This window comes from Phalacrocorax aristotelis, chromosome 4 (genome assembly GCF_949628215.1).
Source record: "Phalacrocorax aristotelis chromosome 4, bGulAri2.1, whole genome shotgun sequence".
NCBI lineage: Eukaryota > Metazoa > Chordata > Aves > Suliformes > Phalacrocoracidae > Phalacrocorax > Phalacrocorax aristotelis.
Genome location: NC_134279.1, coordinates 2,809,091 through 2,825,464, shown reverse-complemented (window position 1 = coordinate 2,825,464; position 16,374 = coordinate 2,809,091). Strand labels below are relative to the sequence as shown.

At 43.8% G+C, this 16,374-nt stretch overlaps 1 protein-coding gene across 4 annotated transcripts in view; it reads left to right on the top strand.

Annotated features, from left to right (window-relative positions):
• The window catches only part of CNOT6L (CCR4-NOT transcription complex subunit 6 like), a 34,119-nt gene that overhangs the window by 8,372 nt on the left and 9,373 nt on the right, over positions 1 to 16,374 (top strand). For 3 of the 4 annotated variants that reach the window (XM_075090017.1, XM_075090018.1, XM_075090015.1), the window contains exons 2-6: positions 11,747 to 11,868; positions 12,337 to 12,523; positions 12,999 to 13,084; positions 13,541 to 13,630; positions 14,348 to 14,416. In XM_075090017.1, coding sequence (XP_074946118.1) covers positions 11,757 to 11,868; positions 12,337 to 12,523; positions 12,999 to 13,084; positions 13,541 to 13,630; positions 14,348 to 14,416 — 544 coding nt within the window. In that variant the 5' untranslated portion in view covers positions 11,747 to 11,756. Of the gene's footprint in view, positions 1 to 11,084; positions 11,869 to 12,336; positions 12,524 to 12,998; positions 13,085 to 13,540; positions 13,631 to 14,347; positions 14,417 to 16,374 lie in introns of all 4 variants that reach the window. The other variant, XM_075090016.1, reaches the window with a different exon arrangement.

Genomic DNA, 16,374 nt, shown 5'->3' with positions numbered 1-16,374 from the left:
GGCCCTTGGCTTGCATTTTCTCCTCCAGCCAAGTTATGTCTTACCATTGGGAGTACTTCAATCTCTAGGCACATTTTGTACCTGTGCAATGATCCTCTTCCTTCTTCTTAGTCGAGGGTGAAAGACTCTGAAGGTGTGGATTTAATCGGATAAATCAGGAATATTTTAGGCCTGGATCAGGAAGCATATATATAAAGTATTTGAGACCTGCGGATAGAATAGGAGGGTGGTTTCAGTTTGTGTTTCTTTTTCATAGCACAAAGATCTCTCTGAAATGTCTGAGATCACAAGGTTATGTAGCCTTTTTGCTGATTTATGTAGCAAAGTTTGAGTGAGGCTGTGACCTTAGGATATCTGTTTCATCCTTTGATGTATTTTTTGCTGTATTGTTTGACTTGAAGACTGCACAGTGACTAGCCCAGTGATGAACTGCAAGATGTTTTTCTGACTGCTATAATAACCCCTAGGTGCTGCCAAACAAAGCTCCCCACACATGTAAAGGTGCTACCTTTCAGTTTTAAATTGATGGCCATTTATTTCATGGCAGCTTCAGGTATGGACAAAACAACCCTGGACGTGTACGCGGGGAGATGAGTATAACTCAGAAGTATTTTCTACATGGAAAATTACGTGTTTTAAAACCTCAGGCTGTCAACAATGCTACAGCATTCCTGAATCCCTGCCTGCCTCTTCCGCATACCCACTGTGTCTGCACTCTTGCTTTAGGCTCCGTATCTGTAAAGCAGCGGCGTGCGTCCAACCCAGCGGTGAGTGACGCTTGGTAGGACCAGGGCTTTGGACTGTATTTCTCTTTATTAACTTCCTTTCAGAGATTGTTATCTTTTCTGCAGGTTTATACAGCACTTAGCGTCGTGAGTACTCGGACTTCCGAGCACCTCAGTGCCTTGAACGTGAGCGTTAGTGCCACGGCTCTTCCGTCGGTGCCCGATGGCTTACATGACTCCCAATCGGCAGCAAAAGACCGTGACCAAAACTCAGCGTGATGGGGAGGGAGGGGACGACCAGGAGGAAGCCTCTCCAAACACAAACATTAGGGAACTCTTGAATTATCTTCTTATAGTAGCACGTTGAGAAGTAACAGAAAACCGATCTGTTTGAAAGCCTTCCGCAAAAATTGCCAAAGGTATTCCCCTGGTTAGGTAATTCACGCACTTTAGATGAAATCCCTGCAAGCGGCTGAACAGAGGAATCCACCCAAGTCCAGCCTGTCTCCTGGCAGAGGAACGAGCGCAATTCGTGTCAGCTCTTGGCCGCGTCCCGTGCCGACTAACGTATACCTCGGAGTTTGTCCCTGTATGGCCTACTCCCCTCTAATAAACTAAATATTACAATGATCATTCTGGGCAGTGGAATTAGCCTTCTGCTAATTTTGGTTTAGAGAGCAGGGTACCTCCTGCACTGGGTACTCTCTTGACCCACTGGAGATGACAGCTTTTGTGTGCCTTGTTGCAGTCAGATTTCATAGATGCTCCATACTTCAACCTCCAGATATCCGCATCTCACTTTTCTGTTAGAGGTGAATCTCCTGGTCCTGGCAGAGATTGTCCTGGGCTGTTGCTGCTGTAGTTTCTCATTTTCCACCTTGCTGGAATGTAGCTAGAAGAGTATGTGTCACTGATAAACATTGGCTTTAAAACTAAATCTAGTGTTTGGAAGTTTTAAGAATGGTGTAAATGCACATGGGAAAGTTGTGGATAATAAGATACAGAAAGCAGTTGAACCAACTATCTGGCAATATCCAAACAACATGCTTTTCTCAGGCAAGCTTTTTCATTTCTTTGATTGAGGTAGTAAAGTACATTTAAGTATACCCTACTGAGGAAGGGGTTATGCCTGTAAACTGCTTTATTTTAAAGAGATCTCTTTTCTTTCTCCTCCTCTTCTGAGCACACACGCCTAGCTACTTTGAGCACTGGTGCAGCGTCCTGCAGCCTGTTGAAACTGGGCAGTAATATGGAAAGACTGATGTACATTTTGCAATCGCTGGCAAAAGTTTCTACTATTGGTGCGTCCATTTTCCTTTGGCTATTTTCAGTTTCTTTTTTCCTCTGTTCTTTTAAAATCTTAAGCTTTGACTCATCCAAATCTACCTGTAGTCGAACAGGGCAGCCCTTGTAAGTTTAAAACTATCTGAAGTAAGTTTTACGGTGACAGATTTCCCTGTTAATTATTGCTGCAAAGAACAGATTGTGAGCGATAAGCTGGCCGTTATCTTTCCATCATATAGGGAGAGTAGCTGAAGTGCTGCTGGGCTTTGCTTGTTTTGTGAAAGCGTTGGCAGACTACCACTTAAAGGGTAAGATAACGTCGTACCCGCAGAAACAATCTCATTTGTTCTTTTCTCCTAGCACAAACTTTTCTTTGAAGGATGAGAGGTTATTGAGGATTCGAATTGTATTTTAAAGAAAGGAAGAAACGTTCATTGAGAAGACCGCTCCCAAGCTGCTGCAGCAGTGGGCGTGAGTTAATAATTCTGGTGTAGTTTTGCTCAAAAAACAGGTCGATGGCTGACTTCTCTCCAATTATTGATCCTGAGGAGCTGAATGAGACAAGGTGTTGGCTCGGAGCAACCTGAAAAGGGTCTTTGTCATCTTTAAGTGAGCGACTGAATGAGTTGAGGTGTCAGATTAGGCTTGTCAGTAAAACAGCTCTTTCCCTAGAGGCTTGGAGGGATGCTCATGCACCACAACACTTTAAGCTTACTCAGTTCTTAGTGTTGAGAGTTGGCCATCTCCTTGGTGCTATCGCTGTCAAACCCTTACTAGGAAAACCTCCTGCTTTAAGTTGCAGCCATGCATGGCTGGTTCTCTTCTCTGCTCACAGCCCAGGACAGCATTTTGTCTTCATGTTTGCTACTGATCTGGCACTGGCTGCTTCCTTCCCCAGACTCCTGGTGACTTCAGTTCTTAATCCTTTAAGCCACTCTGTCCTGTATCTCATTAGAAGACCAGCACTCTCCAGGGGATGGGGCGACATTGCAAATGGGTCATTTCTTTGAACTGGTGTAGGATGCTCGTGTAAATAAATGTACTATTTAAACCATCTCTCTGGGGACTTCTGATTAGATTTATTTGCAGGCTGTCTGTTGAAACGCTTCTTGCCCTGTAATAGGCCTCTTGTATGCATTTCAGTTCATCAGAGCTTTGCTTTTGAGGAGCTACCTACCCTGTGTTTGCATATAAACTAGCCCCTTAGAGCTCCTTTGAAAGCAATAAGTATAAACGGCATCTGCAAATGCAGGTGTTACTCCCATGACTTGATGAAGATATTCAAGAGTTGTCATGTACACAATGAGAGGTAGCAGATTATTTCAAACAGAACAGACACTGTCCTTTTGGAGTAAGGAGTGAACTATTAACTAAGTACAGAAATTGAAAATAACCACGTAATGCTACATACTATTTCCATGCAGTAAATAGTTCAGCTGTTCTTGTAAGTGGGGGTGTGAGGAAAATGAAGGGTGGAAGCCTGGATATTTTTGTGTTACCTGTGATTTAAGAAAAGACTCTACACTCCATTTAGAGGAGAAGAGGGAACAGGGGGAAATAACTAGTGGGTGTATATCAGTAGGACAATTAGCACCTCCATCAACTGAGTGCCAGTTGGCTCCAGAATTAATCGAATACAGCTCATTCCCTCCCTTCCCACTCCTCCCCTTGTCTTTTGATGCCTTTATGTTTTTTCCTCCGGGGTTTGCTTCTGTGACTTTTCTGTGCTTCTCTGGGCTTTTACAGTCTTTGCTGAAGTGATAACACAAAGCCCTCCTGGCATCCCAGCGCCACTGAATTTACTATCACCTGCAGGTTCTTGGTTACCTCTTGCATTTCACTGTTCCCACCCTCAACTTGAATTTCCCTGCGCTCAGGCTTGGGCCGTATAAGACAGGCAGAAGAGGCGAGAAGCCTCGCAGGATGTGGCTGCTGAACATCGCTGCAGCCGGCCGTACATCTTGTTTTGCCTGCCTTACAGGGGCTTGACAGCACGTGAGCAGCTCTGCATGAGCTGAGCCAGTACCCTAACCAGTGTGCTGGGCATAGGCAATATCATACTGGAAAGCAAGCAAGCTGTGTAGTTAAGGTGACAGCGACTGTGCTTTCAGTCCCTGAAAACACTACAACAGCCTGTAGTGGATCCCTGTGAACTGGTGCACCTCTCACACAATGAAGAACTCACTAACGAGCAAAGAGGGGATTTTCTGTGAAACCAAACATGGCAAACTTAAATGGCCTCCTCCTGCCGAGCCTAATCTAAGTACCACACGGGATAAAAACTAGAGCAAGGTCTGAACTAATTCCATCATATTGCTGCTGTGCTTGTTGTTGGCATGCCCTTTTCAGCACGCTTCTGGGTTTGCTAGCTGGAGAGGCTGACGGCTAGTCCAAAATCCTGCGTGCGGTTTCTCGCAGGGTTGCCACCACTCCAGTAGGGACTGCAACAGTTTCCAAATTGTCAGCCAAGTTTATCAAGCAGTAGTGCTCTCTTCCCCACCCTGAAGTTACTCCATGAAGATGCCTCCTGCCTTTGCAACCTCATTCCAAACCTGGTGGATGGCTCCAAGTTTCCCTTCATTATGGCAAACATAAAATTGCCAGGCAGGGTCAACACTGTATTAAGAGCCTGTTCCCTTCTGCTTCTGAGCACAAACTTGCCCCCTGACCAGTGATAGCTTAGAGGAACAGCTTTTCATACTCTTGGCATCAGAATAGAGATCCCACTACTTAGGTCTTTCTACTTCTGCTTATTTTGCCTTCATCAGCTGCAGTATAAAGCTATAGTTCTTGAAGGAGATCTGCCTTGGGATGGCTAGAAGGAAAGACTATGAAAATAACTTCTGAAGCTTATTTTGTTGAAATATTTTCTACATCTAGTATTTATCATCATCATGTAGAAGAGGTGGCAGTTGTATTCAAACGTTCAGCATGCAATATGGGTGAAGATTCCCTAAAAGTTTTAAGGTAAGGAATTTAAGTACTGAACAAAGAGGTCTTACTGAAGGAAGTTTGGTTTTAGTTGTATGACTGACGTGGTTCAAGGAAACCCCCATATTACCTTGCTGTATTTTTAAATGCATTAGCAGATGAGAGGAGTACGAGCTGATACGATTTTCTAACAGCATTACAGGAGTAAGGTCCTATCTCTTTCCCACTTGGAACTCAGATTATTTAACAAAAAGCAAACCGGGCTGAAGCCCTGTCTACAGGTTACCCTGGAAGCAGAGTTACTGTTGCTACAGTCTTGAAAGGAGAAGAAAGTAAATTACCCTTAACACTAGATTTCCACGGTTTTCCTAACTATGTGTTTTGGGACCCTTTCTGCTAAAAAGATTGCTAGCCAGTAGAGATCAATAGTCCTACTGAGTTCATGCAGAGGAGCCCTCTGCACAGCAGAGTCAGTGTGCCTTCTCATGAGAAACTATTTTCTTGGATGGATGATACAAAAATAAACATATCTTCTTACAGAGTTATAAAACAAATTTTTTTTTTTTTTCAGTTGTACTTGTGGACTTCATCATTTGTTGCTAGCGCTGTGGTGCTAAGCTTGAATTTTAGTTGTTATTCCTTAGATTTAACATTCACTTCAAATTTCTCTTTTGCCTCGTGATTTGTTTCCACTTACCGTTTAACTACCCTCCTGTTGGTAGGATGCTTACTGTGTCCAGGTAGCCTCTATTTATGTGCTTGGATTATACTTTTGTCAAAGATTGTTTGAAATCTCAGTATTGGGAAGTGACAGTAACAAAATGCTTATTTTCTCCTTTTAATAAAAACCTGTGACGAGGCATTTTTATTTGTTTCACTGATAATCTCTATTCCCAAATCAGGCTACTTGGAATAAGAAACTGAAAAGAGACAGTACCTTTGTTGGCAGACTCGCGATGCTTGTTGAACTCTTGGTAGAGACAGCGTATGCAGAGGTGGAAGGTGTTCCTGCAGGAAAGCACAATGAAAAAACTCAGATCCAAGTAAAAGGCTATCAAAAGTCCCCGTGCATATTTTCTTGCTAGCATATGTACAGTAGATACTCTATATACTGATATACTAAGCAGTTTACCTTAAGCTAACACATATACACATATCCTAGTGTTAGCAGTTTTGTTTTAAATCCCCTTAACGTACACTTAGACTATTGCCTTATTTGCTTGATCTTCATCCCCCCCAGAGTACTCAAAGTCAGTTTTTGTTTTGTGGGGATATGCTGTGCTTCCCCCTTCTCCTTTGGGAAGCCAGAACAGGGAGACTTTTGTCATACGCTCATATAAAAACAGAGCACACTTACTACAGACGAGCAGCCTTCCTCTCCTCCCTTTCCAACCATTTAGCCCTGTTTACAAAATACATAGATAAAAACGTCTCCGTTTTCCAGCTTGTGGTCCAACTTTCCAAAGTTAAATAACATGCGCCTGTGTGTATACACACGCACACACGCGCTCCGGCCTCGTCAGCCAGCAGGATTTTTAATTCCTGGGAGGGATTGCCATATGGAAGTGGACGGACAGTAAGCTGTTACTGCACAGAGGAAGGAGGAATGATTCAGGGCCGTCTGCTGGCTAGTGTTCAAAAAGCTTCGGCAGTTTGACTCATCTATATACAGAATCTAAAAAAAATAAAAATCACAAAGAATGTCACTTTGCTGGAGGCGAGGATTTTGAGTTGTGCCAACACATCCACAAACGTAGAGCTGAAGCGAGATGAAGTTGCAGCTCTTTTTGATTTGCTTCCTCCTTAGAAATAGGCAATTCATTTATGCGTTGAGGTATGAAGGAACTTAAACAGAACAACACTTCATAGTCACTGTGATTTAAGAAAGACATCTTCCAACCTCTTTGGGGAGGTCATTATTTTGCAGCATCATTCTGTAGCTCTGAGGGACTTTGACGTATCTGGCCTCAAAGTCCTCCTGCAACATAGACGCCAAATAATCTCAACAGCTTTGAGCAGGCTTTCTCTTTGTGCTGAACATACGTCAATCCTTCTGCTTGATGGGGGATATTTGCTTTCGGAAGAAGAGATCTGACTTTATTAAAAATGACAGCGATGCAGTTCATCTCTCGTAGCGACCCTGAGAGAGTTACTTCGGTGTGTTTGGATGTGCTGTGTAATGGGAGAGATCTCTATGTTCACAGCTGCTGTTGATTTCCTCCACCCATACAGGAAAAAAAAAATACACTATGAGTTAAGAAATTTCTTAATCCTTAGCATAGCACCCTTTTTTTTCTCTTGTTTTGTTGATGCCATTTCTAGGGCCACCTTCAGCTTATCCCCAAGAAAAATCACAGTTTATGTATCATACTGCTAATTATACCATCCCTATCTCATATTCTCCACACCTGTACAACTTGAGAAGGTCCTAGGTAGTTAAGTGCGGAAGAGCAGGGCTCTTCTCAGTTATTACCTGGTTGTCTGAAGCTCCATCTGTGCAGAAACTCCTGTTGTTTGTTGCCCCAAACAAACACGTTTTCAGAGTAAAGCCAGCGGTGCAGCCTAATAGCTCAAAAACTTTCTTCTTTGATGGTCTTCATACCTTCAGTGCTGTTACTTTTTCCCCTTATCTTTTGGCTTTTGTTGATAGTCAGTGTGCCCAGCACACAAAAGCCAGCAAATACAACAGCACAGAAAAATAAGAGTGCAAAAAAAGACAGCCACACACCTACTGCTTGCCACCCTTCCAAACCAAACACCCTCCCCCTAGCCCGTTTTATATACAGCTGAGCTAGCGCTGCTTAAGTTCACCTGGGACCGTACTCAGGGTTTCAGCTGAGTAACCCTGCTGTACCAGTCATCTCTAGGCTTTTGAGGATGGGCCTGTAACCAAAGAGTTAATGCGCAAGCACGACATTATTAGGAACCCCCAGATTTTGAAGTTTGTTCAGAGCTTAAATGTTATTCTTACTAACGCACTGATGTTCTCATATTCAGGTTTTCTTTAATTTACATAATATCAGACCATACTATTTAAGCTTACATGGTTAGATTTGTAGTGGAGGGCAAGTTTTAGTACCTTCAAAAGTTTTCCAAGGGAACTCTTTAGAAGAAAAGCCGGCAAGAATTTTTTTTCATCCTACTTGAAAAGCAAAGAAACCGAGTGCATGGATTCTGCTCCTGTCACACCTGCGTTAGCTGAATTTTAGCAAAGGCCTTGCTTGGACCCACAGGGTGCAATTCCGCAACAGCTCAAGCTGACCTAAATCAGTTCCCACGTCCCTGTCTGGGCCCTCCTGCTTTGTTCCTTGCAACAGCGCTAATGCGTGTCCGATTTTGGGGTTAACTGATCCAGGGAACTCGGTGTGGCTCCCTGAAGACCGAGCAAAAATAGGCTGGGATTTTTGGATATTGGTTTAGTTCCAGGACAAGCAGAGGGGGAGATGGGAATGATAGGAGTTGGGAACCCAGGCAGAACTCATTTTTGCTTCAAAAAAATACATGTGGTGGCTTTCAAGTCTTGCTCAATGTTGTTGCTACGGAGAAGGAAAAAAAAAGTATTTTTGATTTACGTTTGTTTTCCATTTTCTGTAACTGTGGAAATTACACTGATGCTCGTTTGACTCACTACTATTTCAAAATAACATTAAAGTGACTAATACCTGAAAAATGTGCGTGCCATTTGACTCGCAGTTCAGGGCTTATTTCATTGGAGGGCCTCTGACTGCCACAAATTGCTTTAAATTGGCAGAGCACTTCTCACAACGAGCGATATTTCAACATAATTTAATTGGGTTCCCTGCCAAGGAGCAAACTGTAATCCTGAAGCTTTTTGACGGTGTCACCCGGTCAGTGGTCATCTCTCGGCCTGCGGGCAGGTATGGATGAGTACAGGGTGACTCAGATGGTCTAACCGCTGTGGTTTTAAAGCCTTCATCACCAGGCCCTGGGATGTTTGTCCGACTTCTCCCCCGTTGCGAGGAGCGAAGCTGCTGGGGTCTGGCAGTGGCAACGGCAAGCCCCGCTCTGGTTTCCAGCAAGGCTGCTCAGCAGCTGGGGGAGACCGCGACCACGTCAAAGACTTTGAAGCGACGTGTGTGTGACAGCAAGGACCCCTGGCAGGACTGAGCCTTCCTGAGATGTTAGCCATCTGTGTCTGGCGCACGATGAAACGGCGAGCAGAAATGCAAGTAATTTGCCACTTGCTTTTTGAGCTGGAAATGCACCTTGAGAAGCCCATAGGAAGCAACCGTGGCCAAAGCTTTTGCCAGCAGTGTGCAGGGCAGGGAGGAGTTTCAGTATGCAGAAACTGATACTTAAATCTGCCTGGGTCCGATATTGCTCTAATATTATTCTGTGAAAGAAAATAATGTGAAGACCCGGCAAGCACAGCGCATTTCACAGAGCTCTCACCGAAATGTCGATGCTGAGTATTGGACAGCAAAGTTTGCGACGTCCTCGGTCCAGATGTGATAGAAGTACGGATTGTTTTAGGATACAAGAGATTAAAAAGCAAAATGAAACCCATCCTGGGTCAGTTCAAACGTTTGATGATTAAGACTTAAAGATCCAAAAGCTGCCTTCTGCCATAAACGCTTAATCCATTGTTGGTATTCTGCTCGATTTTCACCACCCGGCTTTTAAGTTTCCCCCTACTAATCCGCAGTATGCCTTGCAGATGAAATAAACATTGCCAGGTAATGAAATCTCATTTTCTGTTAAAGGATCATTGCAGGTAGCTCTGTGACAGTGATGTGACACCTTTACTTGCTGCAGAACCAGCTTGCTGCTTTTCGGCATGGACAGGCTCGCTCCGTTTATGCCGTGTCTGAAACGCTAGGACTGTGGTCTTGATTCGAGGGTATATCATGTAAAATGTGTATTGAGTATCATCCTAGATAATACACTCGGAGCTAATCGAGGCTAATCGAGTGTCATACGTGTCTAAGGGCAAGGATGCCGGGGAGAAAAGGTGAAATAGGGCTCTTGTGGCTCTCAGCAGGGGCTGTGAGGAATCTGTTCTCGGGACCAGGGCTGATCCCTGTACTCTGCACGTGCACATATTTAACAGTGAAGATAAATCCAGCAAACCCCGAGCACCGGAGATTTAGCACTCCCGAAGCTTACCCTGTAACTCTGAGCGTGTCGGGAAGTACCGTTCCTGATTTTGGGGTTCTGAAACGAGGATCAAAGGATTTCAGGTCTAATCCCGTGTCCTATGTAATCTGTTTCATTCATCGCCTCGAACAGAATTGCTGCAGCTGAGCAGCATGAGTGCAGAATCCTCTTAGCCTGTAGCTTCCCTCGCCGTATGACTTCACCTGTAAATAGAAGTCAGCTATAATTAGATGTGGGGCTCGCATCTGCCCTGCGCTTGCAACAGGGAGCCTTAATTCGGCGTGAATGGAATTTCTCTGGGCGGTCGTTGAGGAAGAAACCGCCAGACGTGTAACTGAGACCCTTAGCAGGGGACAGCTCTGACGGCTCCTGCTCCTGTGCAACGCCAGAACGCTGTTTGGCTGTCTGCATCAGCTGGAATAAAACTGCAGTACTTTAAGCTAGTAAAAGGGGATGTGCGATCTCTGTGTCGTTGGACTAGCTGGAAAAAAACCCTGAACTAGTTTCCTCAAATTCATTATGGTTTTCTGTCTTGTCCATTCAGCAAACCAAATGAGTTACAGTTGTTTTTAAGAGCATCACAGCCAGTTGTAATAGAGATGTATGCATGAGGCAAAAAAATGCATCCTGTAGACCAGCTGCTTTGGATTTGTATAAAATCAAGCTCTGTGTATTTTGTGTGTCTGGGGAGGAAAAGACCAGCGAACAGCAAATTCAGCTAACCTTATGCTTTTAAACGGAACAACCCCTCGCCCCCACCGAGTGTTTCTCAGCGCAATGGTCTGGGGAGGAAGGGAGGGAAACTTCTCCCCGTGTCATCTGGAAAGTGTATGTTTTTTTGCACGGGACGTCGGAGCTGTCTTCTGACAAGAATTGGGAAAATGAGATCATTCGAATTTGTGTGTGCGCGGGCTCACCCTTAAGACATGATTGCATCTGATAGTAAATCTTTGGACTGGGTTGAAGCCCTGTGTGCATAAGAATGGCTAATGAGAATTTTACCTGAGCTCATTTTGTGTCTCCTAGGCCATTAGGAGTAAAAAGGTCTTGACTGATACTGAGCATCAACTGTGACTGAAAAAGCACAAAACAGAAAAGCTACTTAATGGAAAAATGAGCTAATTCCCCTTCAGACTGCAATTTCAAGTCTTATATTAGCAAAGCGCAAAAACAGGACTTTGTATGTTGAAAATAATTGCTGTAAAAGCAAAGAGAAGAGCCTTCCGTTCGATCGTTGGTTCCCTGCGAAAACTACCGGAGGGAGCAACCCGTGTGCTTTTGCCGTGAACACCAAAACACTGGCATCTTGTCTGCAGGTTCTGCACGCAGCAAATTAACTCAGCGATGACACAGGTTACGCTTCGGTCTGGGGGGATAAACTAGGAAATCCAGAAAGTCTGTGCCGGGGCAGCGCAAGGTGACGCTGAGGATGACTGCAGAAAACCAAACTTCGTAGGAAAAAATGCCCTTTTCCGTTAGGGGCCCGTGGGGTCCGCAAAGGTCTGAGCACAGGCTTAACTCCATGCACTGGGAGCAACTGGGCTGACGTCAGCCTAACGTGGGTTGTATATAAACTCCAGGGTGTGTGTTTTTGCAGAGTGTCACTGGGGAAGGTAATCTCCTGGTGGGCTAGAAAATGAAAAAATGTTGTCGAGTGGCAGATGGTAACGGTTGTGATGGTCTTTCAGACTAACAGGGATGCCAAAGGAAAAATATGATCCTCCAGATCCTCGCAGAATTTACACCATCATGTCAGCAGAAGAGGTAGCCAACGGGAAGAAGTCGCACTGGGCTGAATTAGAGATCTCGGGTGAGTAGAGTTGGTTTCGAATTTTGGTTCGGTGGAGTTGTTGGCGCCCCAGAATCGCACCGGATGCTTTCAGACGGGGGATCCTGCTGCGAAAACAGTTTTTCTGAGTTGGGGAAGGAGAAGTAACTGACTTACCAGATTGCCTTCGAGCTCGGCTGGCTCACGTTCAGCCCAGTCAATTTAAAACACCAACTCGGATTGGACGCAAGGTTTTGGGTAGCATCTCTGCTTCCCTAGAACTGCACCTCCGTCTCTATCCCTTTAATTGGGAGGGTTAGATAATTGTTTAACATCTGCTCATAGAAAAGATACACAAAGGTGTCTATTGCGAGCATCGCTGAGTGTTCCAGTGAAGTGGTAGGGTTTCCACCCTGGAAATCCCATATTCTGACAACCCCCGTAGTTTGTATCTGATGGTTTGAGAGGCAAAGCTGACTGAAGAGGTGGTTCTTTGCTTTTCTTTTTTAGGTAGAGTGCGGAGTTTAAGTACGTCACTTTGGTCGCTGACGCACTTGACTGCCCTGCACCTCAATGACAATAATCTTACTCGCATTCCACCTGATATTGCCAAGCTTCATAATCTGGTTTACCTGGATCTGTCATCCAACAAACTCAGAAGTTTACCAGCAGAACTAGGAAACATGGTGTCTCTCAGGTGAGAGAAATTATGCCGGTGACCTTTTCAAAAATCCTTATTCTGGGACTGGGACCAGGAATTTTATTTTGCTTTCCATTCTCGTATTTAAAATAATCCTGAAAAATTCAAGATGGGTGCAAAGCGTGAGTTCTAATAATTACTTCTGGGTTCATTACCCTTCTTTTCTGATCTCTGCAGGTACATGTCTGAAAGCTATGTAGTCTTCTGCTTTTTCTTTGAGGCTTGGTGATTGCCTGCTGCTTAAGTTCTCCCCTATTTAATTTTGTATTTTGGGGTTTTTGTGGCTTTTTTTTTTTTTTTCCTAACGAAAATATTTTGGTCGTGCTTTGAAATGGGAAGATTGGCAGGTCTTTCCATAACACAAAAAAAGTCAGGGTGAAAAGTGTCATCTTTGAGGACGAGCGGCATATAGCGCTTTAGGAGTTTTCTTCTGAAGTGATACTCATCAAAAGTGTTTTTGCATTTGCTGCAGGGAATTGCTTTTAAATAACAATCTGTTACGGGTTTTGCCTTATGAACTTGGACGGCTCTTCCAGCTACAAACCCTAGGTTTGAAAGGTGAGCGAGTTCTTTACAATCAAGTATTCCTAGGAGTACTCTTGAATTACCGGGGGGGCTGGGCTCAAAGGCTTTGTGTATTACCTCAACATTTTCTTACAGTTTATTTGAGACATTAAGCTTGTAGCGAAAATGACCAGCCAGTTTGGAAAACATTGCATTTCTTCTTTAGTGCTGTTAAATTTCCTTACGAGCCTGTTTCAAATCTGTAGATAGGTAAACAAACCCTTTAACCTACGGTATTATTGACTGAGGGGAGTGGAAGGAAGAAAGTCTGTGCATGCTAGCTATTTCTCTAGCATCTGTTACTGTGGTATTCTGCAGTTCCAAGTTAAGCAACCTCAATATCTTCTGAGTCAATACGTCTGTTCTCATTATGGGAGATTTTCTTTGGTTGAAAAGCCTCAAGAAATTCAGGCAGCTAATCACCCAGTTGTTGTTTTATGCTGTTGGCAGGCAATCCTTTATCACAAGATATTCTCAGCCTCTACCAGGATCCAGACGGAACTCGAAAGCTACTGAACTACATGCTTGACAATCTAGCAGGTGACAGCCCTACGAATCTGATTGACAGAAGTGGTTTAAAAGCATGCATTTCTGATAGTATTTTCTGCTAAAACAAGAATCTGAACCACTGAAGGGACAGTATTTCCCAACTGCTTGTGCGTTTTTGTCAAGTGGTTCCAGTCGCAGACGCAAACACACGCTCGCACGCAGTGGAAGAGGTTGACATGTACTGTCCTAAGCTTTTCCCACGTTACAGCCAGTTGTTCCCACTGTTCTGTTTGAAACCCTTCAATTACCAACAAAGTACAGTGTCTTCCTTGCTGAAGCCATTTTTATGCTTTCCACTAGAAATTATAAACCAGACATGAGCAGAATGTCAAATTTAGACCTAGAAATGCCGAAGTGATTAAGAATATCCGGTACCTGACTCTAAAATCCTGCTTCATGGTTCTGTAACTGAGCTTTCTGGTTTGCCGCTTGATGCCTACTAAGTTAAACCGTTGCAGGAATGATGGATATAGGGTGAAGTTCCTGGAGACGGGGACTATAGGATGTCTGAACCACTACAGGATTTACCAAATTTGCTCTTACTATAGCTAGCCTTTTAAATGATATTTGGCCCCTTGGGAGTGTAAAAGGACTTGTTGGGGAGTTGGGGTTGCAAAGCAGCATTATTGTTCAGTCGTCGTTTTGACTTAAAAATGGTAATGTACAAACATAAACCCTGAATTAATCACTGTTTTAAATTTCTTTTAGTTCATCCAGAGCAGCTGCCTCCAAGGCCATGGATTACTTTAAAAGAACGAGACCAAATTCTGCCCTCAGGTAAATGTGGGGTTCTTTACCCTGTGTTCGCACAATGATGTGCTGAAGAACTTTTCTTTGCCTTTATTTTCAGGGAAGTCTTCTGCCTCACACGAATCAGATTGAAACTAGCAATCTCTGTTCATTTGTCCTAAACCAATTAACATATGGCTAGGCTGTAAATATCATTTCTGCAATTTGAACGGGATGCCGGTCATTTATTTACCATTTTAGGCTTTTTCATAACTGTTCCAGCCACTGATGCTCAAGCAAAAAAAGCAAAAAAAAAAAAAAAAAAAAATTCATTTCTCAGAAATTATCAGAACTGTAAAATAACTGTATACAAAGGCCCTGTCCGTGCACAGGCTGACTTAAGTGAGACTTTGAGAAGTCCCTACCTGCGAGTAAGCCCGTGGAGTGCCTGGTACTGAAGTTAGTTTAATGCCCTCTATTGTTGCTTTCGGTAAAGTGCAAGAGGCAGCATTTCTTCAGGCTGTCCAAATCCCATAGCTCTTCCTCCCCCGTGCAGCCTGAATCTAGCCCTCAAACGGCATCCGGGAGCCTGTGTAAAGAAGAAAAAAGCTGATATTGTTCCTGTAGAAGATCAGATCAATAACCAGCAAGAATAACGTGGCAGTCGTCTACGCTTTTCCTTTTAGAAGCGTGAAGATGGCAGGTCTTCAAACCTTAACTGGGTTGTGTGCCAGGCAGGCTAATGGTGCAGTTAAGATCAATTTATATTAAAGAACAACAAACCACACAAAAATTAGGAAGAAATGGGGAAAGCCAGAAGCCCTGTAAGCCACTGCAGCATTAATTTCGGCATTTCTGTTTCAAATTCCCTTACAAATCAGTATCTCAGTGGAGTTTTACAGCCTTTGGTTTTATTTTTTAAATCAGACTTCCCGGGCAGAAACAGAATTCAGAAGTCATTAGCAAGCACAGTGTTAGGCAAGTGAGCTGTGGAATATTTCATGGTAGAGACTGTAACAAGCCAATTGGTTGTTATTAAAAAATTGAAACAGCAGCAGAGATCTTCTTTTACTACAAGTCTAAAAAAAATACAGCTGTGGGGTAGCCTCGTAGTAAAACCTCACTTCTTTCCCTGCAAATATGAGCGGTCTTTTCCCGGTGCCATGGTGCTGGGATGTTGCATTTACCTATCATTTTTAATGGGTGTAAAATCTAAGGGAGTTGAAAAGTTTGTGTGTGAAAGAAGTGCCTTTCAAGGTAAATCATCTGATGATCTGCGGGCCGACTTCTCTCTTCTTATAAAAAATGCGACTGAATAATGTGTTAGGTGCTTGCTGGGTTATGACTTCATTCCTCCTTCTCTTCCCTGCCCTCACCCGGACCTCTCTCCCCCCCCTTAGACCTGACAGACGCAGACACAATTTGATACAACTTAGAAATGTTGTACACATGCTAGGAAAATTGTACAAGTGTTTTGGAATCAGATTGTCTAAAAATGAAGCGTTCTAAAGCAGCCTTTCTCTCTGATGCTGTGGTATCATGACATAGTAACACCCTTAGCTGCTTGATTTTGCTTTTGCTTTAGAACTGTACAGGTCACTTAAGCCTGAAGTTGCTGTATCAAGGCACCTCTTGCAATAAATACTGGGTTTTGACCCCAGCACTAAAATGGCTGCTACTTTCCCTCTCCTTATCCCCAAATCCAGAGAGAGACCATTCCTAATTGTTACCGACCCCTTAACTCCCCCATCCTCAAAGGCAGTAAAGAATTGACTGCAAAACAGGATTGCATTGCTTTGTTACGCACGTGACGCCGTCTCGTTTTGGTAGTAATGCTGATTTTTTTTCAGGACCAGTTTAGCCTTACATGGTAACTGCTGGCTCAGCAGGGCCTTTTTAACTCCTGCTCATGAAACGCTCAGTGGAATAAGCCCACTGACTTGTGTTCAGTAGGCCCTCCAGCACAGACCGTGTAAGATTCAGTATTTTGGCTTGAATAAGTTCAG